The sequence below is a fragment of the Suillus bovinus genome (assembly GCF_016758785.1).
Source record: "Suillus bovinus strain UH-Sbo-P2 chromosome Unknown EDB93scaffold_33, whole genome shotgun sequence".
NCBI lineage: Eukaryota > Fungi > Basidiomycota > Agaricomycetes > Boletales > Suillaceae > Suillus > Suillus bovinus.
The window spans coordinates 24,995-48,235 of NW_024542089.1; the positions used below are offsets into that span (position 1 = coordinate 24,995).

General features: G+C 47.6%; 7 protein-coding genes across 7 annotated transcripts; 4 read left to right on the forward strand and 3 right to left on the reverse strand.

Moving 5' to 3' along the window:
- Window positions 1-3,904: 3,904 nt before the first annotated feature.
- On the reverse strand, window positions 3,905-6,652 carry EDB93DRAFT_1149476 (P-loop containing nucleoside triphosphate hydrolase protein). Its single transcript, XM_041449627.1, has 10 exons — window positions 6,427-6,652; window positions 6,323-6,373; window positions 6,112-6,272; window positions 5,793-6,062; window positions 5,659-5,736; window positions 4,865-4,962; window positions 4,629-4,812; window positions 4,482-4,573; window positions 4,310-4,434; window positions 3,905-4,257 (listed from the first exon to the last, which is right to left on the reverse strand). The coding sequence occupies exons 1-10, from the start codon at window positions 6,626-6,628 to the stop codon at window positions 4,220-4,222; spliced, it is 1,299 nt and encodes a 432-aa protein (XP_041306973.1). The 5' UTR covers window positions 6,629-6,652; the 3' UTR covers window positions 3,905-4,219.
- Window positions 6,653-6,701: 49 nt separating this feature from the next.
- EDB93DRAFT_1149480 (uncharacterized protein) lies at window positions 6,702-7,739 on the forward strand. The gene is made up of 3 exons (XM_041449628.1): window positions 6,702-6,900; window positions 6,950-7,018; window positions 7,073-7,739. Exons 1-3 carry the CDS (start codon window positions 6,824-6,826, stop codon window positions 7,491-7,493), a joined length of 567 nt encoding a protein of 188 aa, XP_041306974.1. The 5' UTR covers window positions 6,702-6,823; the 3' UTR covers window positions 7,494-7,739.
- A 208-nt stretch (window positions 7,740-7,947) lies between these two features.
- On the forward strand, window positions 7,948-11,050 carry EDB93DRAFT_1251042 (uncharacterized protein; the record flags this gene model as incomplete). Its single annotated transcript, XM_041453106.1, has 8 exons — window positions 7,948-8,145; window positions 8,218-8,406; window positions 8,464-8,643; window positions 8,693-8,758; window positions 8,812-10,058; window positions 10,107-10,317; window positions 10,371-10,859; window positions 10,916-11,050. 8 exons carry the CDS (start codon window positions 7,948-7,950, stop codon window positions 11,048-11,050), a joined length of 2,715 nt encoding a protein of 904 aa, XP_041306975.1.
- EDB93DRAFT_1321318 (galactose-binding domain-like protein) lies at window positions 11,029-12,229 on the reverse strand (the record flags this gene model as incomplete). The annotated part of the gene is made up of 6 exons (XM_041454933.1): window positions 11,029-11,407; window positions 11,464-11,572; window positions 11,624-11,727; window positions 11,778-11,871; window positions 11,931-11,959; window positions 12,023-12,229. 6 exons carry the CDS (start codon window positions 12,227-12,229, stop codon window positions 11,303-11,305), a joined length of 648 nt encoding a protein of 215 aa, XP_041306976.1. The 3' UTR covers window positions 11,029-11,302.
- A 504-nt stretch (window positions 12,230-12,733) lies between these two features.
- On the forward strand, window positions 12,734-13,742 carry EDB93DRAFT_1104471 (uncharacterized protein; the record flags this gene model as incomplete). Its single annotated transcript, XM_041447417.1, has 6 exons — window positions 12,734-12,872; window positions 12,928-13,088; window positions 13,139-13,274; window positions 13,325-13,450; window positions 13,501-13,680; window positions 13,735-13,742. The coding sequence occupies 6 exons, from the start codon at window positions 12,734-12,736 to the stop codon at window positions 13,740-13,742; spliced, it is 750 nt and encodes a 249-aa protein (XP_041306977.1).
- Window positions 13,743-13,836: 94 nt separating this feature from the next.
- EDB93DRAFT_1251045 (uncharacterized protein) lies at window positions 13,837-15,254 on the reverse strand (the record flags this gene model as incomplete). The annotated part of the gene is made up of 4 exons (XM_041453107.1): window positions 13,837-14,054; window positions 14,102-14,422; window positions 14,474-14,962; window positions 15,014-15,254. The coding sequence occupies 4 exons, from the start codon at window positions 15,252-15,254 to the stop codon at window positions 13,837-13,839; spliced, it is 1,269 nt and encodes a 422-aa protein (XP_041306978.1).
- A 3,924-nt stretch (window positions 15,255-19,178) lies between these two features.
- EDB93DRAFT_481450 (uncharacterized protein) lies at window positions 19,179-22,232 on the forward strand. Its single transcript, XM_041456515.1, has 14 exons — window positions 19,179-19,615; window positions 19,673-19,781; window positions 19,833-20,034; window positions 20,084-20,183; window positions 20,235-20,459; window positions 20,517-20,594; window positions 20,645-20,764; window positions 20,815-20,856; window positions 20,910-21,098; window positions 21,156-21,303; window positions 21,357-21,406; window positions 21,459-21,639; window positions 21,690-21,844; window positions 21,896-22,232. The coding sequence occupies exons 1-14, from the start codon at window positions 19,298-19,300 to the stop codon at window positions 22,160-22,162; spliced, it is 2,184 nt and encodes a 727-aa protein (XP_041306979.1). The 5' UTR covers window positions 19,179-19,297; the 3' UTR covers window positions 22,163-22,232.
- The last annotated feature ends 1,009 nt before the right edge of the window (window positions 22,233-23,241 follow it).

The window sequence follows — 23,241 nt, forward strand, 5'->3', positions numbered from 1 at the left end:
CTTCAGAGCTTTATTGTGTCGATGCGAGTCTGCTTACCGACGAGTGCGTGCTTCAGCCAGTATTCGTGTCTTTGCAGGACATGCGACCCATCGACTGCTGAGCTGGGAGAAGACTTCTTGGGCGATAGACAATCTCTCGAGCTCATCCCTTGTATTTCTAGCCTAGAGACGCGCCATACATACTAAGCGACGGTGCAGAATCATACTTGAGTTCAGATGCTGTCAAGGAAGCAGACCATGCTCCTCCTGATGTCCCTGAGCAAACGTCAGACTATCTTATTGAGCAGTATGTAACTGCCTTTCATACTAATACACCTTCAGACACTCTGACCGGATTTTCAAAATACCATTAACCAAACTTCACCAAACTCTTGAGTCTTGTGCTTTAAGGAGCTAAGGAAATTTTTTTGGGGTTCACTTCTTGAAAATGTGAAGCCTGTATCAGAGTGTCTAACATAAAGGTAGACTCGTGACACCACGTGCGATGTTGTACAAATGCCACACAGTAAATGGTTCTTTTAATTTTCTCCAAGTCCAAACTAAGTTTGCGCCATCGAAGATGAACACCTTCATAACGAAAAGACCCCAAATTCTACTCAATATGCTTGCTTCTGTTTGGTGTATCATGTCGAGCAGTATGTAACAGCCTTTCATACTAATACACCTTTAGACACTCTCGCGCGGTGATGAAGAAATGGATATTTAAACTTGACTACCGTGAACTACGATGCAAATGTGTAGTTTAATGGTAAAGACTTGGAGAGAAATTACGGGTGAAGGCGCACAGTGCCTGCCAGCTCCGATGGGACTGTGTCCTGGGGAAACAGAAGGTGATCTGCGAGGGTGGGTGGACCGCCTTGCTGTCGTGGTTGGTTGTCCTTTCAAGGCCAAGGGTGTTTGGTGTTTCTAGCTAGTAGCGAGGCACTAGAATCGCGCAAGAGTGCGATGAAACCCCAAAAAAATTTCCTTAGCTCCTTAAAGCACAAGACTCAAGAGTTTGGTGAAGTTTGATTAATGGTGTTTTGAAAATCCGGTCAGAGTGTCTGAAGGTGTATTAGTATGAAAGGCAGTTACATACTGCTCAATAAGATAGTCTGACGTTTGCTCAGGGACATCAGGAGGAGCATGGTCTGCTTCCTTGACAGCATCTGAACTCAAGTATGATTCTGCACCGTCGCTTAGTATGTATGGCGCGTCTCTAGGCTAGAAATACAAGGGATGAGCTCGAGAGATTGTCTATCGCCCAAGAAGTCTTCTCCCAGCTCAGCAGTCGATGGGTCGCATGTCCTGCAAAGACACGAATACTGGCTGAAGCACGCACTCGTCGGTAAGCAGACTCGCATCGACACAATAAAGCTCTGAAGTGGTGTCATCACCTGTGGCTGCGGTGATCATGCAAGCAATCACGAAATAGATACCATCTTCAGGTGGAGCATTGCCTCCGCCGAAAGTCAAAACGGAGATGGGAAGATCACAAACTGCGTCTTTTGCTTCCATTCTCGAAAAAATTTCATTCGCTCCAAAGCATAGGAGTTTGGTGAAGTTTGGCTGACGGTGTTTCGAAAAGCCGGTCAGAGTGTCTAAAGGTGTGTTAGCATGAAAGACCGTTACATACCACTCGACACGACACACTAAACAGAAGCGAGCATGTTGAGTAGAGTGTGAATGTCAGAAGGGTTTTCGTAATTGATGGTGCAAAGTTTGGACTCGGAGAGAATCAAAAGAACCAAGTACTAAGGTTCAACCGATACTAACAGGCCACCGAAACTCGTGTCGTTACTCGAATTTCTCGGCATTGACTACATGGCGCTCGTAAAGGATCGCACGTGCTGCCCGGGACGGCAGAATGTCCTCGCCGAGTGCATGCCCTGAGGAATGCGCATATAAATAATGGTGTTGCGATCCTGGGTTTGAAGACCAACTCACATCTCGCATTTTCTTCCTTGCCTTCTAAACAACAAATCTCAATCATCATGCCCATCAGCGGTTACCTTGTGAATGCCCAGGACAAAACACTCGTGTTGGGGATCCGCAAAGATGGTGCGGTCGAGATCGTCGAAGGCCAGACCTACGAAAAGGACAACCAGAAGCAGTTGGTCAGCATACAGCTACAGTCGAAGTCGTGACCCTGACGCTGATGATTGATGTCAATATCAACAGTGGAACGCGCATTATACAAGTGAAGAGCCCTTTCAGTGCACGCTCCAGAACAGCGACAGTGGACATTACTTGGGGGCAGACGTAAGTGTCTGAGGAAACTGGTTCAGACTCGAATCTCACCTCTTTGCACAAATCTGCAGTCAAGCATGAAACCCATCATGAACACCAAAGTGTATTGGTGGAATGCCATCAGAACAGGCATAAATGTCGGGTGCGTGTTGTCAGGCTGTGCTTCAGACAAGGCCTATCTATTGACGATGATGTGCAGATTCCAAGTCCCCGGCGGACTTGGTAGCTATACCGTGGAACTTGAAGATGATAAATCAGTTGCGTGGCCCATTGGCTGTGATGCTGCACTGTTCCTGACGCTTGTTGCAGGTCAAACTCGCTAACCAGTCGGGAAAGCTCATTGAGAGGCAGCTGTGGACGCCCACAGATCAGATCTTAGCTGAGGATGAATGAGCACGCACCTGAAGGATTTCGTTTAGCTGCCTCATGAATATGTTCTGGTTGACGAAAGTGACATTCAACTGTCACGGAGAATGGGCTGCAGTTCGCTATTTCATGTTTTTTTTGTACAAGTATGCATCATTGTTGTCTGCCGCGGCACATCACGCGCGTGTGGTTGAGTACCATGAACGTGAGGCAAGAAAAAATAACTCTCGATCAGCGAATTCCAAACACACGCAAGTCTTCAATATCCGTAGTACGTGCCGCGGGACGAGGCCAGCACTAGCTCAGACAAGGCGCGACCATCGCCAGATCTTGTCCTAGACGCATGAATCAATATGCAACCCTACGCGTGACAGACAGCATAAGAACAGGGACACTCGCCCGCCATCCACAATGAGATTTGCCTCCTGATCCTCCCCGTTTGTAGAGATGCCGATCGATAAAGAGGAGGGCGGTGGCAGCTCTCGTCATGTATCTCGACATCAAGGTTCTCTGCGGCCTGAGGGCCATGCGTGCGGACGTCCTCTGGCTCTGTTCTTATAATTAGCCCGTCGCTCCCCAAAATACCGTCCCTTCCTTTGTCTTCTGCCGCCGTTCAAGCGATGACGGCGCGCGCTGCGGGTTTTCAAGAACGTCGGCAAGCAGGCGTAGACGCACGTCAAAACACGAGAGGGACGAGGGAGACATAGCGAGGAGGACAGCGAGGAGGAGTGAGGACGGTGAATTGACTGGAGAACACAGTTGTTGTGACTGTCAGGGATGTCATAGTCGTACTATTAGTGTGTATTACTTGCCTCTCAGTACCAGTCTTGATCTGTTTTTAACTTGCCTGTGCCCCTCCCGGTGCGCGCGCTACTTGAACGCCTTCTTCACTCTCATTTCGCTCCCAATGGCTTCCGCGTGCTCATTTCATGGCGTCGTTGGCATTCAAAATGCCGCTCCTTACAAGTTTGAATCTAAAACAAAAAAACTTCTGAAAGATGGATATCCATGGCGTCCTCCATCCGGATATGATACTGAAATGAGGACTGAGTATTACGTCATGCATGCTTTTACCCACCGACTACTCGTATAGCAGAATTGATCATGGTATGCATATATATGCATCCACCATACTAGTAATTTCTAGTAGGGCCCTACATATACGTAGTAACTGAATCATCCGAAATGGAGAGTTATAGTCGCCTTGATTTTTACTTGAATCCTGATTTTCACATGCCATGGGGTCCCTCATTGTTACGAATGACCAGATTTTTTCCTGGCCATTCCATTCTATCTAACACATGCATTTGGACTGTTATTAGCGTCTGGCACAATTAGGCTCCACGATTCCGCATCAACATGCATCACCTTATGAACAATCACACGTCTCTGTCACATTTGCGAACTTTGTTACCACAAACGCTAACGAGGCATGCCTCGGTGCAGCGCCACATCTGCGTCAAAGGCAGACATACCGACTAGCAGAAGCGACGCGACCCCAATGTGACATTATGATCTTTCACAAAACATCAATCATTGAACAATCCGATCATCCTACTTGCCTCATCTAGCACAAGTATGTATGCAGCGTACAGCAGCCCTAACTTCTTGACCATCCGTCCAATTAACCAGATTTCCAGTAAGCAATATCTCCGTCCACCACTGCCAGCCGTCCATCAGTGATTGTTTCAAGGAAACGACTGGAAGAACTTACTCTCATAAGGCTTGCCTTGTTGTCTCAGTTTACCTGCAGACTTGACAGCAGCTTCGCTTCCATACTCCTTGAGGTCTTCATACGTCATGATTTCACCACAAACGAACTTGTTCTCAAAGTCCGAGCTACATAAGTGTGAGACGGGGTAAAATAAAAATAAAAATTGGCACACTGAATAACACCAGCCGCCTGAGGTGCCTTTGTCCCCTTGCGAATCGTCCATGCGCGCACTTCATCAGGTCCACAGGTGAAGTAGCGAATTAACTATGATTAAAAATTCGGATCAATGAGCGATTGGCGACCAGCGGATAAGACTCACGTCAAGACTTGAGTACCCTGCCTGTGTTATTTTCCCGAGCGCACTCTGTGCTCCTGGTTCCTTTTGAGCCTCAGCACGCTCATCGTCTGGAAGCTGCGCGAGACGCTCTTCCAGTGATACAGAGAATGGAATGAGGGGGTCACCGGGGTTGTGTGCGTCAATCCAGCCCTTGATCTTGGCTAACCTGTGTACGGGTGTGGGCTGTGGTGACAAATGGTATTTGATAAAAGCCGTACCACTTGTTCTTCTTGCGGATATAGTCCTTCTCGCTGAGATTGACGAGGTAAGTGATGGGCTTGGCGGTCAGTAGGGTAAGGCTGTTGACGACCTCGATCTACGGTAGGTATTAGCGTGCATCAAGAAACCAGAAAGTTGGTGAAATTCAGGGTCGAACAAATATCATATGATGGGGCGTCACTCCCGCCTCAAAGAGGTGAAATAATCGAGCTAGTGCTCTTTGCACCACGACAGCCCAAAAGCAACAACGAGAATGTGGTATTTACCTGTAAGATCATGGTCAGTATAGTAGATGAAGACCGCAGATGACAAAGAAGGAATCAGAAAAACATGTTATCTCAAAGGAATGTTGGGGCGTTACTCCCTCCTCAACGAGCTGGGTTATCGAGCGAAGCTCTTTTTCATCGTTCAAAAGTGATGACAAGAATATCATATTTACCTGTAGGCAATGGTCAGCATGCAGAAAGATTGCGGAAGACAATGAGCAAATCAGAAAAAATAGTTATCTCAAAGGAATGTTGGGGCGTTACTCCCTCCTCAACGAGCTGGGTTATCGAGCAATGCTCTTTTTCATCGCTTATAAGCGACAACGAAAATAGAATATTTACCTGTAAGATGACAGTCAGTATGATAGACGAAGATTACGATGGCAAGGAATCAGAAAAAAAAGTGATCTCAAAGGAATACTGGGGCGTTACTCCCTCCTCAACGAGCTGGGTTATCGAGCAAAGGCTCTTTTTCATCAGGATACAAACTAAAGTTCTGGCCAAAAAAAATAACAAGAAAGACTTGCCTCCTTGTTGTTCCACTCGCACTTTCTGACATCCTTGCCATCGACAGTAAGGGCCTTGTAGATTTTCTCAACTGTTGCCTATAGCGTGAATCCGTACCAGCTACACGCCAAACAGTGTTTCGAGAGAGACGCACAATTTCTTCCTTCTTAGCCTTATCCGCCAAACTGTTGTTGCCAAGCGATCGGCCAGTACGCTTGAGACCATCAAGATGCTTCTCGACCCACTCAATATCCTTGAGGCGAAGTTCGGTCTGAATGATCTCCATGTCACGGAGAGGATCAACGTCACCCTCTACGTGGATGACTTCGGCGTCATCAAAGGCACGGACGACCTGGAAGATACCATCGACAGCGCGGACGTGAGACAAGAATGCATTTCCAAGTCCTGCACCTGTTGATGCACCCTAGAAATATATCGGTGGGGAAATCAGGTTACGTGGGTCATGGGCGTACCGCAGTAAGACCTGCAATATCAATGCAGGTGAGGAAAGCAGGCACGCGCGAGGCGGGCTTATACAGATCGCAAAGCCAATCGAAACGCACATCCGGCACGGGGATACGCGCTTCTTCTGGGTTAATTGTTGCGTATGGAAAGTTGGCAGCCTTTCCCAAATCTAAAATATTTAAGACTCGCATGCGTGACTGCAAAGAGCTGTATTCGCACCGGTGTCGGATAGAACATTGAAGAAAGATGACTTTCCAACATTCGGAAGACCTATACGGAGTGTAATTGAGTATGTATTCGATTGTAGGATGATAAGTGCATACCGACGATACCGATCTTCAAGTTATTGCTTGGACGACCAAGCAATACCTTTTTCTCTGCGGCAGGAGCTTTCTTGGGAGGCATTTTCTTCTTCTTAGCTTGGAGAGTGTGCGACACAGAAAACGGTCGCAGAAAAATAAAACAAGACACAGTAGATGTACGGGGAAGACGATGCAGGCAGAATTGCCGCCATCGATCTATCATCTCCCAAAAAAAACCAGTCACGAGCTCTGCAAGAACGAGAAAAATTCGGGGGAAATCGTCCTTTTATGGAACTCTCACGGCAGTCGGCAGGACATATTCAAATATGGAAGGTTGTCCTGCCGATGGGCTGATACCTAAGTACTGCGGCTCACATCCCAGACAACGACAAGCGCATCTTTCTTGTTAAAAAACGCGATGAAGAGCCCTATACTAGCTATCATCGCCTTGTGGGCATCGTGGGTGCATGCTCAGACATTGACTACCACCAATATGTATGATTATCAGCCCTTTCTACACCGAGTTTCTGTCTTACTGGAACAGCGCTGGTGCTACAGTTGTGGAAGTTGTTACAACAAACCCCGTTAACGGTCTTGCTACAACACAAACACTGTGAGTGAAAGCGTCGTTTATAATTTAGCTTTAAAGTACATGCTCATAATGTAGTAGGCAGACCATTACTACGAATACCCTCTCAACTACTACTAGCACTACTACTCCTGGGACACTCCAAACCATAGCGACTACTTCCACCACACCGAATCAAGGTCCTGTAGGACAACCCGGAACAACAGTTCTAACACCAGGGGGACCTACCCCATATACTTACACCACAACGAATGCAGCTGGCTCTACAGTCGCCGTGCTAGCAACCTTTACACCTACAGGACCTGCCACTGTATTACCAACCCCATCAACCACCGGCACAATCCTCAACTACTCATCGTATCTGGCTTCAGTCGGTACGAGCGCGGCAGCAACATCTAGTGCAACCCGCCGGGTATTCTCAGTCTCCAGCGGTTGGTATGGACTGGTAGCAAGCACGATGCTGGGCATCGGCGGTGGTGCATACTTCATAATATTATAAGGCGCACGTTTTATACCTATGTGAGTCGAAGGACAACCGATAGGACAGTCGAGTAGATGGACTCTTGATGTGTGATTGGGCACATCGCTGTGTCGCCCTACATAGACACTCGTTACATGTTATCTCTGGTTACTTTAGTTACCCTGGAGTCTGTTGTCCCCTTCGTCTGTCGACAACAGTACTTATTTAGCTTGATACCATTGTTTGGACCCTTGAAATGTCAAATGAAAACTTTGTCTAGTAGTACCCGAAGGGGTGATCAAGTAGTGCTTCATGCTCAATCTAGGAACGCGCGACCGAACTAACATCGAAATCCCCGTGAAACCACGTTCCATCATAATTTGACTCCGCGATATTCTGTTTGACATCGTTGTAGGCTCGTTGTGGGCTCGTTGTGGACCTTGGAACTCCTCGAACGCAAGCTGTGATCGTCGCTTTTCCCAAACTTTCTCCCATGTCCAATCAGTTGCAATCGCAGCAACAAGTATCGCAACTTGAAGTCCAAGCTCAGCCCAATGCAGCTCAGGAAGTTCTTGCCGTCGCCTGTGTCATCGATGCCTCCCTAGCACTTGCCATAGAATGGTCTCGTGTGCTCACAGCGTACATCCTGCCGATTCTCAAGCGTTTGAACGAAACATACAGCGGGCATAATGTGCGTTTTACCTGGATCAGTCTTCTGACAAGTATCATGCTGAGTACGGGCCTGTATGGGCGATGTGTTTAGTTCCGACTAGCTTTAGTGACATATGGCGCTGCGGATACATATCCCAATCCCCTGTTATCAAAACGTTTCTTTTTCTCCCCGAATTTCGTGATGAAGGAATTGCGTGAGGATCCTAGGAAGTTAGGAATCGGTTCAGTAAACGGTTCAAGGGGACTATCAGCACTGGAGGGAATGGTTGCTGCTATTGAGGTGTGTACCAGTACTACCATGTCTTGACCCACTTCTCACTCTAAGCTGTGATGGAAGTTCTTTGACATCTTGCATAACTCACCCGCCTGGACTGGTCCGAAGGATGGTCGAATGCACGTATCGCATATAATACATATCGCTGGACGTCCACCCGATTCTGCGCAAAGGCCCACATGTAATACCCTTCCGTATCTAGACTCAGTAACATGGGACACGCTACCGATAGAACTCAAGAAGGTTAGCATCCTTGAATCAACTTTTCTCGTGGTCTTGACCTGCCTCGTAGAGAAAAATTAATCTGAGTCTTGTCACACTACAACAAATACAACAGTTCCAGGATGTTCAGTCTGCCGTCAGTTCACATTCATGTCCGTAGCATTGTCATTAAAATTTCTTCTTCCTCAGACCTCATCATCAACTCCACAAACCAATCCCTGGTTCACTGTCCACCCACCGCATATACTCAAGCTTTCTGGATTTCCCCCACTGTCGCATGTGCAGACTCCAAAAATCAGTGAGCTTTCACGAACAACCTCTCTCCCATTCCCGCGCTCACAAATTCAAGACGCTGCAAAGCGTTCAAATGAGTCTCCTCAAACACCAGATACAAAACGACAGAAGGTCGGCGAGAAAAGCTCACCAGCACTTAGCCCGCGTCCTCCTGGAGGAGGTGCCGGTTCAGTAGGCCAGAGACCACCTTCTCGGCAGGTTCCCACACCTTCTATCACACCTTCTGCTTTACCTCAACCACATCCGCAAATGCTCCAGCCTTCCCCCATACCTCCGCACGCAACCACGGCATCTGCACCTAGCCCTGCAAAACCCCCTGCTGCACCTGCCGCACACCCACCTTCCAATGCTCCGAACCCCAATGCACCACCCATGCAACACACATTCCCCCCCAACGTCAACATGGTAGTCGAGCGCGGAAAAGCTCTCGAAGTCGAGATTAAAGCCCTCGATGCTAGAATCCAAGAAGTACAATCTGCCGGGAACGCTGCAGATCTGGAGTCGCTTAAGATGGATCGCTCCGTAAAATATCAGCAGGCGATGAGGATCAAGGCTATTCTGTATCAAATGGTGAATAGGCCTGCGATGGGCGGTTCAAATCCAGGTGCAGGGGGTTCGGGAGAAACGCCTCAGTCTCAGTCTCAGTCTCAGTCTCAGTCTCAGTCTCAGCCTCAACTGGCGACCAGCAACGTGAAGTCGGAAGGTGCAGTACCGCTAACGGTGTCTGCTCCCGTATCTGCGCCTATGGAGGAGCAGAAGCCACCGGTCACAGATCAGAAGCCTCAGCTAACTGATCAGCAGGCACTAATGCACTTCATGCAGCAGGCGCGTTTGGGAACAACAGGATTCCAGAATCCAGAGGTCGCGGCGCAAATGCACAAGTTGCTCAACAAGACTGGCATCCAAGGACCAACCTTTTCCGGTTCACCTAAGCCCCGACCAGCCCATCCGGCTGCCTCCGGATCTACATCTCACCATCAGTCTCAGCCCCAGCCCCAGTCCCAGCCCCAGGTCTCAACCTCGGCAATCTCAGGAGGGCCAAAGCAATGGGAGGGCTCTTTCACCTTCACTATACAGCATGCTGGACAGTCAAAGGGGTTCGAAGTGCAGGTGGCCGGCCTTATGAATTCTAAGGGTCAACTGTATGTCATCGAACAGTTTCTATGGTTTAGTACTAATTTCTTGTGCAGCCACACGGAAACATGGCCCGAGAGGATGTTCATTAATATACCAAAAGAAGGACTGAAGGATCCCTCGGAATTAAAGCTGTGGCTTCAGAAACACCACCAATCTTCTGTGATGGTCCATTTCAAGCCTCAAGCACGGAATATTGAACAGAAAATGAATGACATGGTTCATAATGTGTTAATGAAGACCTTGATGGAAGCACGAACAGCGAGTGTTCCATCCATTATCGCTTTCTGTCGTTCCTACTGATATTCTTTGATATTCAGTTTGGCATAGTGGCGTGGCAACTTCCTTCTGGGATTATGTCACAGAATATGATCGTGTTCCCGATGAGTAACAAGCTAGTAGGCGCAGCGTTCCCTGTTACGGGACTTCCGGATCTGCCAGGCTCTAGCAAAGTTGACGTTCCAAAACCGCAACCGCAACCGCAGCCGCAACTGCAACAACAATCACAACCACAACTGCAACTACCCCTACAACAACTACAACAACCGCAACCACGATTACAACCCCCAGGTGGCTTCACCCCTGAGATGATGACGCGACTTCAGGGCCTTGACCCGCAGCAGCAAAGGCACCTCATGCAACAACTCGTACTCCAGCAGCAGATCCGGCAGCAGCAACGACAACTGCAGCAGCACCAACAACTACAGGCGGGGGCAATGCAGCAGGAGGTACAAGCACCAGTACCAGGTGTGGGAATGCAAAATATGAGTCCATTTTCGAATGGAGCGAATATGTCAATGAATATGTTTGTGAGTTGTTATATGGTGCGCGTGCGTGAGGATATGTTAACAATCGACATGAACAGGGCGGTGGCGGGGTACCGCAGAGGCAAATCAGTGGGGGCATGCATCTTGGCGGCGTGGCGTCCACAGTGAATAGCGAGATGATGCAGTCGTTTATGCAACGGAATGCGAATGGACAAGGAATGAACCCCTCGTGATTGACTAGACCATCTCAATTACTTCGTCGGCTTTGGAGCATGGTTCTTCAAGGCGTTGTTTGCTCCTCGAGAACAAAATGATGGATATACTGTGAATATAGGCGATGTCAAGCGTGGGTTCAGACTTTTACATTGATTGTTATGCTCCACTATACATCATATGCACTTGCATGCTATTTTGTACACACACACACACCAAGAACCTTACTGTTTTATCGCATGGTAGTTATGTTATAGGGAATCTGCATTTTATTAGGATTGCGTTGTATTGAAGTTATCGTTTGTTCCCTGAATCTTTTCGTGATCGGCAAGATTAGCCTGAGTTTCATATATAGTGATGACTGGCTCGCTCTTGCGCTGAGAAAATGAACAAGTCTTGAGAATCGAAAACAGTGGTTCGGGAACTGGCATACCTCAGTCCAATGACCAAGGAGACCGACATAATAAATCCTTGTCGTATCCGCACCCTGTGAGGCGGGAAAGAATAACGTCAAGGAAGACACGTTGTTGAACTTTGCCGTCCTGGAGGGTTGATGTCAACACGATGTTCGCAGAGAGACAGAATAGTTGTACTTGACAGCGTACTCCGCAATATTCCTGTCCTGAGGAATATCGAATTCTTGGACAGGCACCTTGTCAGAAACGTCGTTGAAATCCATGCTGGGCTGATTCGAAAACTACACATGGGCCGTGAACAACATATCAATAAATAAGGATTTAGACCAACCAAAGCAACTTTTGTTGGGGTCTGGTCAGCCGGGCCCGTCTTCAAAAGTAAAGACCGAAGCTTGACAGATCCGGTGAAAGGGATACGTAAAATTCTCAATAGAATGTCATTTGAGCTGCATAATGTCGAGATCTCGATTCAGCGAGACCTTACAGCTGATCGTCAGCATCCGACTCCAAAAACTAGAAATGATTTTAAGATGATCAGTTCCTGAACATGAGACATGTATGAAAGACATGACATACAGCTTCCTCGTTGTTCCTCTGATCCCAGGGTTTAACAGCAACTGAGCCTTCCCTTGTGGCGTTGAGTGCGACAACGTTGGCGCGGTCAATGTGCGGGAACAGATTATCATTTGGGCCAAGGTCGCTGGTACCGTGATCATGGTCATGGTCATGGTCGTTGTCGTTGCTCTCGTGGCTGCAATGTCCGTCGTGATGATTGTGTGACATGAGGAAACAATGTCTTAGACAAGCAGTTATCGATATCATCGATCTCCTACATATTGGCTAGGTAAGCCAATCAAAATAGACCCAAACAATGCTGCTAAACTTGAGTCAGCTTGGCCAATTGGTTTTGTTAGCTTCCTTTCGTCTATTTTCTTTTTGACGCAGATATAGCAGCTGGTAAGTTTTCAGTTCATCATTCTTTTTCATGATGCTATTAGTAATTTGCGTTCGATTCACTCGTCTTACACCAAAAGGTTAGCTCGCCAGCCAGCCCTGAGGCGAGTGAGCTGAGACAACTTCTGCAACCTCTGATCTTTTATTCTCTTTCATTGAGAAGAAATACCTGGATACTGACTTTGCTTCCATCCACAGGTCCTCTGTAAGACTTTCCGATGTATCTGTAGATTGTAAGACTGCGAAACGTTTATTTGTTGTTGTACAATGTACCAATATACACCTTTTCTTTGATCAGTCATCTGCCACTCTGAACCTGACGTCCAACAGTCCATGACTGAGAATTCACAATTATCTACGCCTACGGAGGATAGTGGCACGTCCACATCAGGCTCCATCAGTGCAGGAGACACTGCTGCGACCGAGTTTAAGGTGTATAAGCCTCCAAATTCATCAACGACCAGCGCTCCTTGTGGGTTACCACATTTCAGAAATACTGTCTCGTAACTCATCGTCAAGTTCTACAGTAGAAGAACTGCCAGACTCCTACTTTACCCCATCTCCTGCTGACCTGAAGGCTGCCCAAGCAACATTAAGCGCCCGGACACGATCACTAGTTGATGCCCCACTACAAGTACGAGCTCAGCGAGAGGCAGCAGAGACGTCAAAGAGAGATCGATGGCCCAATGTGCGTCTTTTCGGTCCCGAGTCAGCTGAATCTGGGCTGAATACACGCAGACAACGATACGTGTCAGATTCTCTGATCGAACACAGCTGGAGAGGATTTTCCCCTCTACGGACAAAATTCGCTCTGTGTACGCTTTTGTGCGCTCGTCCCTCCGGGATGACGTCAAACCTATCAAGTTCATATTATGTTCGTGTGTTGGCCGTTTTCGATGGGCCGACCTTTGACATCATGTATAGATCAATCTCCTCCCAAGCGAGACCTGAAGGTATCAGATCCAAATGTCCGTGATCTAAGCTTGGCACAACTGCATCTTGCCCCATCATCAGTACTTCTTCTGCGTTTCGAAGATGAATCTTTGAATGGTAGGTCCATTCGCGGTGAAGTCATGTACTACTCCTCACGAAGCTCGTAGGCACGACTGTCCCCGCACCCCTGTTGCCATCCATTCTAGCAAACGCGATCGAGCTACCGAAACCCCCCAGTGCTGACGCCGAGCCTCTCAAGGCGGAGAAGCCTGATAGTACACCTCCCACAACAACGTCAAGTACAAGTGCTGGGAAGAAGATACCCAAGTGGCTGAAGGCAGGTTTAAGTACGTGGATCATTGCCTTGTTGGTTTGCCCATTCTTATCATGTTCATTTCTAGAAAAGTGAAAACGTGTATCATTTTGGATCTCAATTCGAGGTCCACCTGTATAGTTACCAGCTTCTACCATAGATCATCGCATGAAAGAGAAACAAGTGTACTTTATCTCAATACACAGGAAATGTTGGAATCTATCTCATTTGACCACGCACGTAGGCCTCCGACAACATCTTTTACAATCAGATTAGAGTCTATTGCCCTGATGGCATCGGCAGCAATTTGAGAGTCGTTGCCCAATCTGCATAGAACAAACACCTGACAGGACTTGTCTGAGGGAAGATGAGGCGTTGGGTTAGCCAGTAAGACATTGAGCGGGACACCTGAATATGCTGGTGAGATGACTGTCTCCACCCTGGAAATCACTTACTTGTAGACCTCGGAAGACGACATATACCAAACTCGGTTCTCGGTCGCACATCGATGATGGTGTGATTTATGCTTGATTCGAGGACGGATTTCAGCTCCTTGACGTATATCCGCGATTCAGGCTTGCCAACTTCGAGGCCACGCTCTAACCAATTCGGCCGTGCGCCACCACAAAATGCTACATAATCTGTCTCTTCGATGGTGCCAATTTTCTGGCCCTCGATCCCGCACGCAGCGCAGGTGGGCTTCCTTGATCTCAGCTTCACGGTGCGAAATGGAGGGACAGATAGAGCGCTGAAAAGTAGTAAAGAAGCTTTGCCATCTTGTCGATCTTTCAGAAACTACAAACCTCACAACAGCTGGTACAACTCACCGTGGAGACCAGTGATGAGCTTTATCGCTTCAAGTGCCTGTAGATTTCCGATGATACCTGTCACAGCACCTAGTATACCCGTCTCCTCACACGATCCTGCCATTTCTGGCGCAGGTGGCTTCGGAAATATGCAGCGGTAGCAGGGACCGTCATCGCCCAGATTGTATATGCAAAGCTGACCATCGAATTTCTGTGCGGCACCGCTGACGAGCGGTTTTTTGAGCCTGACGGCGCTATCAGAAAGGAGGTAACGTGTGGGAGCATTGTCTGTGCAATCGAGGATCACATCGTACGGGGCGAGAATAGAAAGCGCGTTGGATGAATCCAGAGCAGTGGGACATACGTCAATATTGACGCGTGGGTTCAGAGAAGCGATGGCTTGGGCTGCAGATACGGCTTTTGGGCTGCCGATCGTTTTATCTGTATGAAGGATCTGGCGTTGGAGATTGGACAGTTCGACCGTGTCATGGTCGATTATGCCTAGGCGACCTATCTGGCAAACGTGAGGTTGTATGGTTGTTTGAAATCGGGCCTACGTACCTACGCCGGCTGCAGCGAGATATTGTAATGCAGGGCAACCAAGCCCGCCTGCTCCGATAACCACGACAGATGAGTTCTGTAGTTTGAGCTGGCCTGTTGGGTGGTTTTGCGTGAGCAGTTGGATGGATCCAAATTTTGGCCCACCTTCCAAGCCAAAGCCGTCGAGTATCATTTGTCTGCCATACCGTTGGTAGTCATCTGGATGTGACAGTTGTGGAAGATCGTTGTCGACCATTGCCATATGTATGGTGCTTTTAGAATAATTAAGATGGTCAGGCCGCATCAGTGATCAGTTACATAAAGCATAAATAAAGCAAAACGAACACAATGGGCACAAATGTGCTATGTAGGATCCCTCAACGTTCAACATCCGCTGCACTGGAGGAACGTCGCCACATCGTCAAGAACCGTTCACATCACTCTGGATCTGCAGGCATCCATGACTATGTATTTACAAATCAGATTTCTCATTGTATATATGAGCATATCAGGGACAAATGATATCCTTCTACAGTTTTCACGGCTACAACTTGAATATCGAGGACTCATCGGTTCACTGATGGCCTGTCACCGAGTTATTCAGTATCAAGTCTCCGGCCTCAACCGTTTCTCCCCCAGGTATTATGGAGGATCATACCTCTCAGCGTCATTATCATTATCGGCAAGAATCCCAGAACACGAGCCTGCGCTGGTACCACCCCTATCAGCTCCTTGCACTCCCAAATAACTACGACGACTTAGACTTGTTGTCCATCTCTGGATCCTTCGTTTTAAGTTCGACGAGCTTTAAAAAAGCAAAGATGTGTTTACTTCATTTTTTTTTTGCTTGAAGACACATTTTCTGTGCGTGAGCAGGAGCACTTGTGCTACGGTTGTAGCTCTGGTTCTGCTTTGTGTTGACGAGCCTGCTCGGGCTGAAATCGTCGTCATACTCAGGATCGGGGCGGGCAGGTTGAAGGTCAGGTGTGGTAGCCTAGTAGGCGGCGGGAGACTCCAGGTCAGGCATGGTGGTAAGTAGAAGATGCGCGATGGTAAGATGCTTAACCTTATACACGAGCAGAAAATACCTTACCGAACACTGCTTCAGGTCTTGACTTCTGCAGCAAGTTCTGCTGCAAGGTAACGCAGGTACTTGTTTTTTGGGGCCGAAGCACTTCAAAAGGGTAACAGGAGCCTACAACTCAGCGACAACTAATCGACCTAGCAGCGCCAGTGATCTAATTAATTCTTTTCTTGCTGCGCCTCGTTTAAAATTTCGACTGACCCGTGTGGCCTATGCCTGTTTCTTTAACAACGGACTCCTCATTCTTAATGTCACGTTGTAATATCACCCAATATTTTTTGGTGTCAACGTAGAAAACTATAACATGAGAGTTGACGACAAATGTTTGATAAGGATCTATCATAGCAGCATAGCTAGCAATGGCACAGCAAGGATATATAAGGGGGTGAGCTCGCCTAGGTGACTCTCTTCATTCCCAAGTGAACTTCACACGTGTGGCGCCACATACAGTCGCGCCGCATAGACCGTACTGCAGAGTTCGAACGTTTTTTATAATCACAATAGTCCCAGCGGCACTCTATCTGCGCGTTTGGGGGACCAGCATTGAAGTGGGTTTGATGGCAGTGCACTTTTAGCGCCTCTAGAGTTCCTTGGAATCCGCACATCCGGAGTGCGTCGTCGTGTAGCCATTTGCATGGCAGGAGCGGGGATGAGTGACGGCTATGAGGCAGGAAGAAATGTGGGTGGGTGGTGGGTAGATATTCTGAAAAATCATGTAAATTTTCAATATGAGGCTGCGATGAAAAGCTATATTCGACAGCTAAATGTGGAGGTATAGTAGCTGAGAGTGGCTCGCTCGAAGGAGGGATGGCGAAAATCTGCCACTGATACGACGGCTCGTTAAACATGATAGGATTGGTGGAATTCGAATGGTGAGCTCGGACGTCCGGCCACCTGCATATAAGGGTGATTACGAGAAAGTCAAACCATATGGCGCGAAGGACATACATCGGTAATGCGCCCCGTGACGCAGGGTCGTAGTGCTGGGTACTGTGAAGGGCCACTGGGCCACTATGCCAGGAGCAACTAGTGGATGGGTTGGCGGATGTGCAGCAGACATCGGCGTCGAGAACATCTTGGTTGACTGGCACGAGCCATCTGTTTACCATGGTTTCCAGTTGAAGGACAAGAGCCGGGGGGAGGTGGTATGCAGTAGGGTCTAATTGCGGGAATTCATGAGGATAGACTCACAGTTTTATATGCCCATCCATCGGACAGTAGGCAGTGTAGACATGAAGTTTGGCAAGCAGAACCACTGGTGGTGCCACCACACCATTGCGGACCAAGGCGCAGTACTTACATGTTTGATTGAATAGATTCGGTAGTAACCTATCCCAAAACCACAGATCGACAGCATGATGAGAATATGCAATTTGAACACGATTTGGGTAAGTGCGACGAGCAATTCTGTGATGAGGCGAGTCCTGGGAGATGCCGATCAATCTGGAGGAAACATTTGTGATGAATTCTGAACCGAAAAATCTAGTTCGGTTGATAAGCGTGACTTGAGGCCGTCGCAGCCAATAATTTATGTTCTTGACATGTGGCTGACATGCATTAGCGGAGTAGCGGAGAGTATAAACTGAATAGAACCTTTGCGCCTACACACTCCTATATCACCAAGAATTAGCACTCAGACACGTTGCTCCAAGGCTGCATTGTGTAAATATTATTTATTAGATTCTTCAAATTACTTCACGAGGCTTCCTTGTGTGTGAGTCGTGTCCTTGCTTGCACGTAATTGACAAATACTACAAAGTCATAATCAGTATCTTTATCCACATTTGACACGTAATAAGCATCCAGAATTCTGACAATTCTTCCCACCATGCCTTCTCTTACCTTCCTTGCACGTAGTTGACACCCCAAAAGTCCTTCCTCCCACGTAAGTGACATGAAGAACATCTAAAACATGAATGGTTTTGGGGTGTTCTTCATGTCAATTACGTGCAAGGAAGGACATACCAGCGCTCACCTTGACTTATTAAGTTTCACACAGGCTGGTAACAGTGTTTTATAATATCTGATGCATACTCATCAAAGGTACCAACTTGAAGTGTCCAAGTTGGGAGAGCGTTCAGACTTATCAGACAGTCTCTTGCAAACAGCCAGTTCTGTTGGGTCCTTGTGTGCTGGCAATTTGTTTCACAAGGGATGCCCCATGTTGTCAGTCACTTGCTCAGCTTCACAACATCACAGTTTAACATTGTTGACAGATTCAGACAGTGATTGCCATGCCACTGCAGGCCATCAGCCAAATCAGTGGCAGTTGATTCTTAGTATTCCAGTCCTGTGATTATTATTTGGCGAATATTAACCAGACAGTATTGTTATGCGCAGTGGCGCTTAACTATGAATCAGACAGTTGCGGGACAATTTGCATCACCAAGTTGGTCCAACGCCAACGGTACCGTGCTTGTTCAGTTTTACGTTTTCGAGCACTTTGATTTCCATCAGCAGTGTAACCGGTAACCTTGAAATGCAGCTTGGAGCGGTGATGATAGCGTTCAAGACTGAAACCAAACCGTGTGATTATATCACCGATTCAGCACCCCCGACTACCACAATCCCAGCACTCCCTCGGTTGCTCCTCAAACCTGCGGGTTGGCTTCGGCATTCTCTCCCCCTACCTTCCCAATGTCATTGTAAAGTACAATGCGTGCTTGTCAAACCAGTCGCTGGTGACGCAAGTTGAGATCGACACGGAAAGTATTCCAATGAGCCGGGTCGAAAGTATATCTGAAAAATCGTTCATTGAAAAATGATGATAGATGGGCTAAATTGCGACCCAAACCGTATGATGGAACGGGACAACTCTAGTTGGGTCGTTACCATTAAGCGATAATTATCTTGAGAGACGACATACGAACGTGAAATTAATGGACCGTAATTGAAGCTGCGAACGTTGGATGCTTGAGGCCGAACCATTGATGAAAACGACTCAAGCATGAGTAGACTCTCGTCTGATGACTCTAATTGCAGCCTGCAGAACACGAGCCTGGCTGCGGTGGGTATCTTCACTGCATTGTGAAGGAATACGGAGGCGAAATTGAGCTGTAAGCAAGCAAATAATTTTGAAGTCCAGTCATGATGGTCCTAACCAAGCCGTGAACGCCAGCGCCAACTTGGCGCGGCATTTTGTAACTTCGAGTTAGTTGTAACTGTTTAATTTATGCTTTCAAACCTCATCTGCTGTAACTGTGAACTGCACCTTGCCTTCGATGGATGAAGCTGAAACGAGTAACATATTCTATGTCCCGACACCCAGTCTCCCGAGCATTGCACCTCCCGACTCTTATAATCCTTTTCGGTCTCAGTCCGTCCCTCTCATCATAGATAACGGCTCCTCAAACCTGCGTTTTGGATTCAGCACGTCCACCTCCCCCCATTCTTCTTCTAATATTATCGCCAAGTACAAGGAGCGCAAGTTCAACCAGACGCTGTTACTGTTTGGTGATGCGATCGACACGGAGAGTGGTGCGAAGAGCCAGGGAAAGACTCCTTGGGAAGGCGATGTGTTGTTGAATTTCGATGCAATGGTGGGTTTCTTACATTCCTGATCTGTGGGTGGGTGGCGCTGAGGGTTGGTGAGTTAGGAACACGCGTTGGACTACGCGTTTGTGAGGTTGGGAATTGATGCAGAAGGCATCGAGCACCCGGTGCTCATGACAGAAAGACTCTGCTCGCCTTTGCATTCAAGAGCATGTACGTACTCAAGTTCCTCGTGTTGTCTGCCTCACCGAACCAAATGCATAGTGACCTCTGAGCTCATGTTCGAGCAATATTCGGTCCCTTCACTCACTTACTGCGTCGACTCTGTGATGTCGTTCTATCATAATAACAAGCCAACATCCAGCAGCACTTTCAGTGCTGACGGCCTTGTTGTCTCATTCAATACGGCATCCACATCTGTTATCCCCATTCTCAATGGGAAAGGCGTACTCAGTCATGCAAAACGGTTCGTATTCCTTGAGCTGAAGGAATCGTGTGTTGATCGTACTTGGCAGAATACCATGGGGTACACAACAATCAACGGAGTATCTCCTGAAACTCATCCAACTGAAATACTCTAGCTTCCCGACGCGTGTGACGTCTGCACAAGCAAGCGTACGTCCCATATAATAGCTAAACAGTTCTTTAGTTATCAACTTCCCGCAGTGGATGCTGCAAAATTTCTGCTCCTTCGCTACTGACTACCCCGCTGTCCTCCGTTCCCTCAAAATCCCCGCAAACATGCGTGCCGCAGAGCGCATCATCCAGTTTCCATTTGCAATCCCTGTCGTTGAAGAAAAGACCGAAGAGGAGCTCACGAGAATAGCAGAAAAACGAAAAGAACAAGGAAAGAAACTTCAAGAGTTGGCGGCTAAGAGCCGGATGGAGAAGGTGCGTCACTTGTTCTCGCGACGAAAATAAGGATTTGATCAAGATGATGCTTTTTAGTTGGCGAAGAAGGAGAACGATTTACAGTACCTTACGAATTTGAAGGAAGGCAAGAGCGAAAACAAGCGCGAGTGGATGGTGCGACGAATGTAGCATCTCACTAGTCATGCTACTTAATTTCTTTACAGCACATTCTCGAAGTGGAGGGTTTTGATGATGATGCTGCCCTCGATGAAACCATCAAGAAACTCGAGGTTGACGTTAAACGTGCGCGTAAGAAGGACCTTGATGGGCAAGACGATGTCATTGTGAGTATCATGCATCATCGCTGATTACTTCCTTTGACTCTTAACTGTAGGAGGAACCTTCGTTTCCTCTCATCGATGTTCCAGATGCGGACGTAAGTCTTGCGTTGATTCAAAGCGATGCAAGGTTGAGTTTCCTGTTCCACAGCTCGACGAAGAAGGGATCAAAGAAAAGAAAAAGCAGAAACTCATGAAAGCCGGTTTTGATGCAAGAGCGCGTGCAAGACGAGAGAAGGAGAAAGAACGCGAGGAGAAGGAGGCTGAGGAGAGACGAGAGGAGGAGGAGCGAGAGAATAACTTTGATGATTGGGCAGCTAGATTGCGCCGTGAGCAAGAGGTGTGGTACTTGACGTCTGCCCGCTTCGATGCTCTTGCTGACCTTTCGGAGCAATAGGCTATCATGAGCAAGATCAAGGAGAGGGGACGCCGGAAGGCCGCGTTGTCTGATCGGAAAAGTGCAGCCGCGCAAGCTAGGATGAAAAACATTGCTTCTTTAGCGGCCGATGAACGTGTTTCGAAGAAGAAAAGGAAAGCGGGTGCAGGCAAGTTTCGCGATCCTTCTAATCAATTTTTGTTCTCAACACTTGTAATTCAGAGGACATGTTCGGAGCGGATGACGAGGACTGGCAAATTTATCGCAAACTCGTACGTCGTAATTTCTTCCTGAGCAAATCATTCAATCTGACACATACAACAGAATGCTGCGGCTGTATCTTCAGATGAGGAGGATGAATTCAACCAACTTCGTATCATCGAGAGCAAGCTCCTCATGTATGACCCGACATTCACAGCCCAACACACGCATGCATCCATAACATCTCAGCGGTCTGCGCTTATATCTGCCTTCAGACCACAGTATGAAGAGGGAGACATCGAAGGTTGTATTGACTCTCCTCAATGAATGATCGCTTACAGGAGCCATCAACAGGAAGCGCACGGATACATCTGAACACGGAACGATGGCGCGTGTGCGAAACATACTTTTCACCGGCAATGGCTGGCATTGACTCCGCTGGCCTCGGTGAGGTTCTTCAAAACATCCTAGCAAGGTTCTCAGAAGCCGAGAAAGCCAGGCTTGTGAAGGTCTGTCTTGTGTTTCTCAGCCCTTTCAGCTTCAACTCATGCAAAACACAGAATGTTTTCATTACTGGCGGTCCATCGCAGTTCCCTGGTCTTCAGGAAAGACTTTATGGGACACTTCGTCCGATTTTGCCACCTGAGATGCATTTGGGTGATATCGTGCGAGCAGCAGACCCTTCGCTTGATGCTTGGAAGGGTATGGCATCATTTGCCAATACGGATGAGTTCCATCAAGTGGGCGTGACAGCAGAAGAGTATCAGGAGTGGGGAGGGGAGAGAATTAAGAGGTGGTGGGGAGGGAACTGTAATTCGGCAATTTGATGACGTCGTTTGTTTCATTCCAGTGATGTGGGAGATTGGACTTGTAAATGTATCGATTGGTGCCATTCATTGATAACGAGTTTGCGAAGGTGCTATCACGCTGGACGTGTAAAGATAGAATAAGTTGCGACGACTCATTTCATCCGCCTGGTGGTGAAAAACAAAGAGTCATAAGTGTGGATGAGTGCGGATGTGGCCCACCCCTAGCCCAAAACACTTCTGCCCTACGATTGAAACCAAGATTCCCAGATCTGTTTTCGGCATCCGATAGATAGACTAAAGTCTCTGATGTACAATGCATATTTCCCAAAATAATTGAAGAGAATCGACTTGTGCCATGATATTGCAATCTGATGAGCGTTTCATGTCGTAATGCAGACACTCCAAACCAATCTACTCATTTTCTCCAGAGACGGTCCACCGGGAGAATGATCTTTGGGAAGTTCCGGTCCCAAGGACGTACAAGTAAAATATATTGCACAGCGGGAGGTAAACGGGCCTTAACTTGAGTATCACAAAGCTTGACTATTGCTCGCGGTTTTCTTTCCCTCTCTCGTCGGTCAGGAATTCAGTCCAGGGTGAACGCACGGTCCTGCTCGCATTTTCGGGATTCAACTTACACATCTGATGCGCTAATGAGTCGAGACTCCGGGTTTTCTGCGGTGATAAGGGCAGAACACAGCAGACAGGAGATGGGCTCCTTTCTGTGAGCATTTATACTTGTGACGAAAGAAAAGTTGGTTCGACATCTATGAAGACAAGTTGAGAATATGAAGGGTCACGCACATGAGTCCGATTCAGATTCACCTTCTTATTTTGAGGTGTAGTAGTCGATTGTTTAATATTCAGATCCTAGAGTTTGCAGACATACTCGAACTCTAGGATCTACATACTAAAGCCATGGAATATACGAAAAGCGATGTGTGACATGTTGGTCGTTGATAACTGTCACTCCATGCTCAATACAATGATCAATATCTGAACTTTCTGGCTTTGCCACAAATTTACCATAGGCTTATTTTCCTCAGGCCTCACAACCAGACGAAACTACCGCACCTGAACCAAATCTATATCAAGGC

Bases quoted from the DNA above. Each gene is read 5' to 3' on its own strand.
- EDB93DRAFT_1149476 (XM_041449627.1), bottom strand. From the start codon at position 6,628: ATGATAGATCGATGGCGGCAATTCTGCCTGCATCGTCTTCCCCGTACA. The intron at 5,737-5,792 runs GTGCGTCTCTCT...TTCACGCTATAG, and splicing joins AGGCTAAGAAGGAAGAAATT to GCAACAGTTGAGAAAATCTA. The intron at 4,574-4,628 runs GTGAGTCTTATC...TTTTAATCATAG, and splicing joins CAGGGTACTCAAGTCTTGAC to TTAATTCGCTACTTCACCTG.
- EDB93DRAFT_1149480 (XM_041449628.1), top strand. From the start codon at position 6,824: ATGAAGAGCCCTATACTAGCTATCATCGCCTTGTGGGCATCGTGGGTG. The intron at 6,901-6,949 runs GTATGATTATCA...TTACTGGAACAG, and splicing joins ACATTGACTACCACCAATAT to CGCTGGTGCTACAGTTGTGG. The intron at 7,019-7,072 runs GTGAGTGAAAGC...CTCATAATGTAG, and splicing joins CTTGCTACAACACAAACACT to TAGGCAGACCATTACTACGA.
- EDB93DRAFT_481450 (XM_041456515.1), top strand. From the start codon at position 19,298: ATGGATGAAGCTGAAACGAGTAACATATTCTATGTCCCGACACCCAGT. The intron at 20,595-20,644 runs GTGCGACGAATG...ATTTCTTTACAG, and splicing joins AAAACAAGCGCGAGTGGATG to CACATTCTCGAAGTGGAGGG. The intron at 21,640-21,689 runs GTTGTATTGACT...AGCCATCAACAG, and splicing joins TGAAGAGGGAGACATCGAAG to GAAGCGCACGGATACATCTG.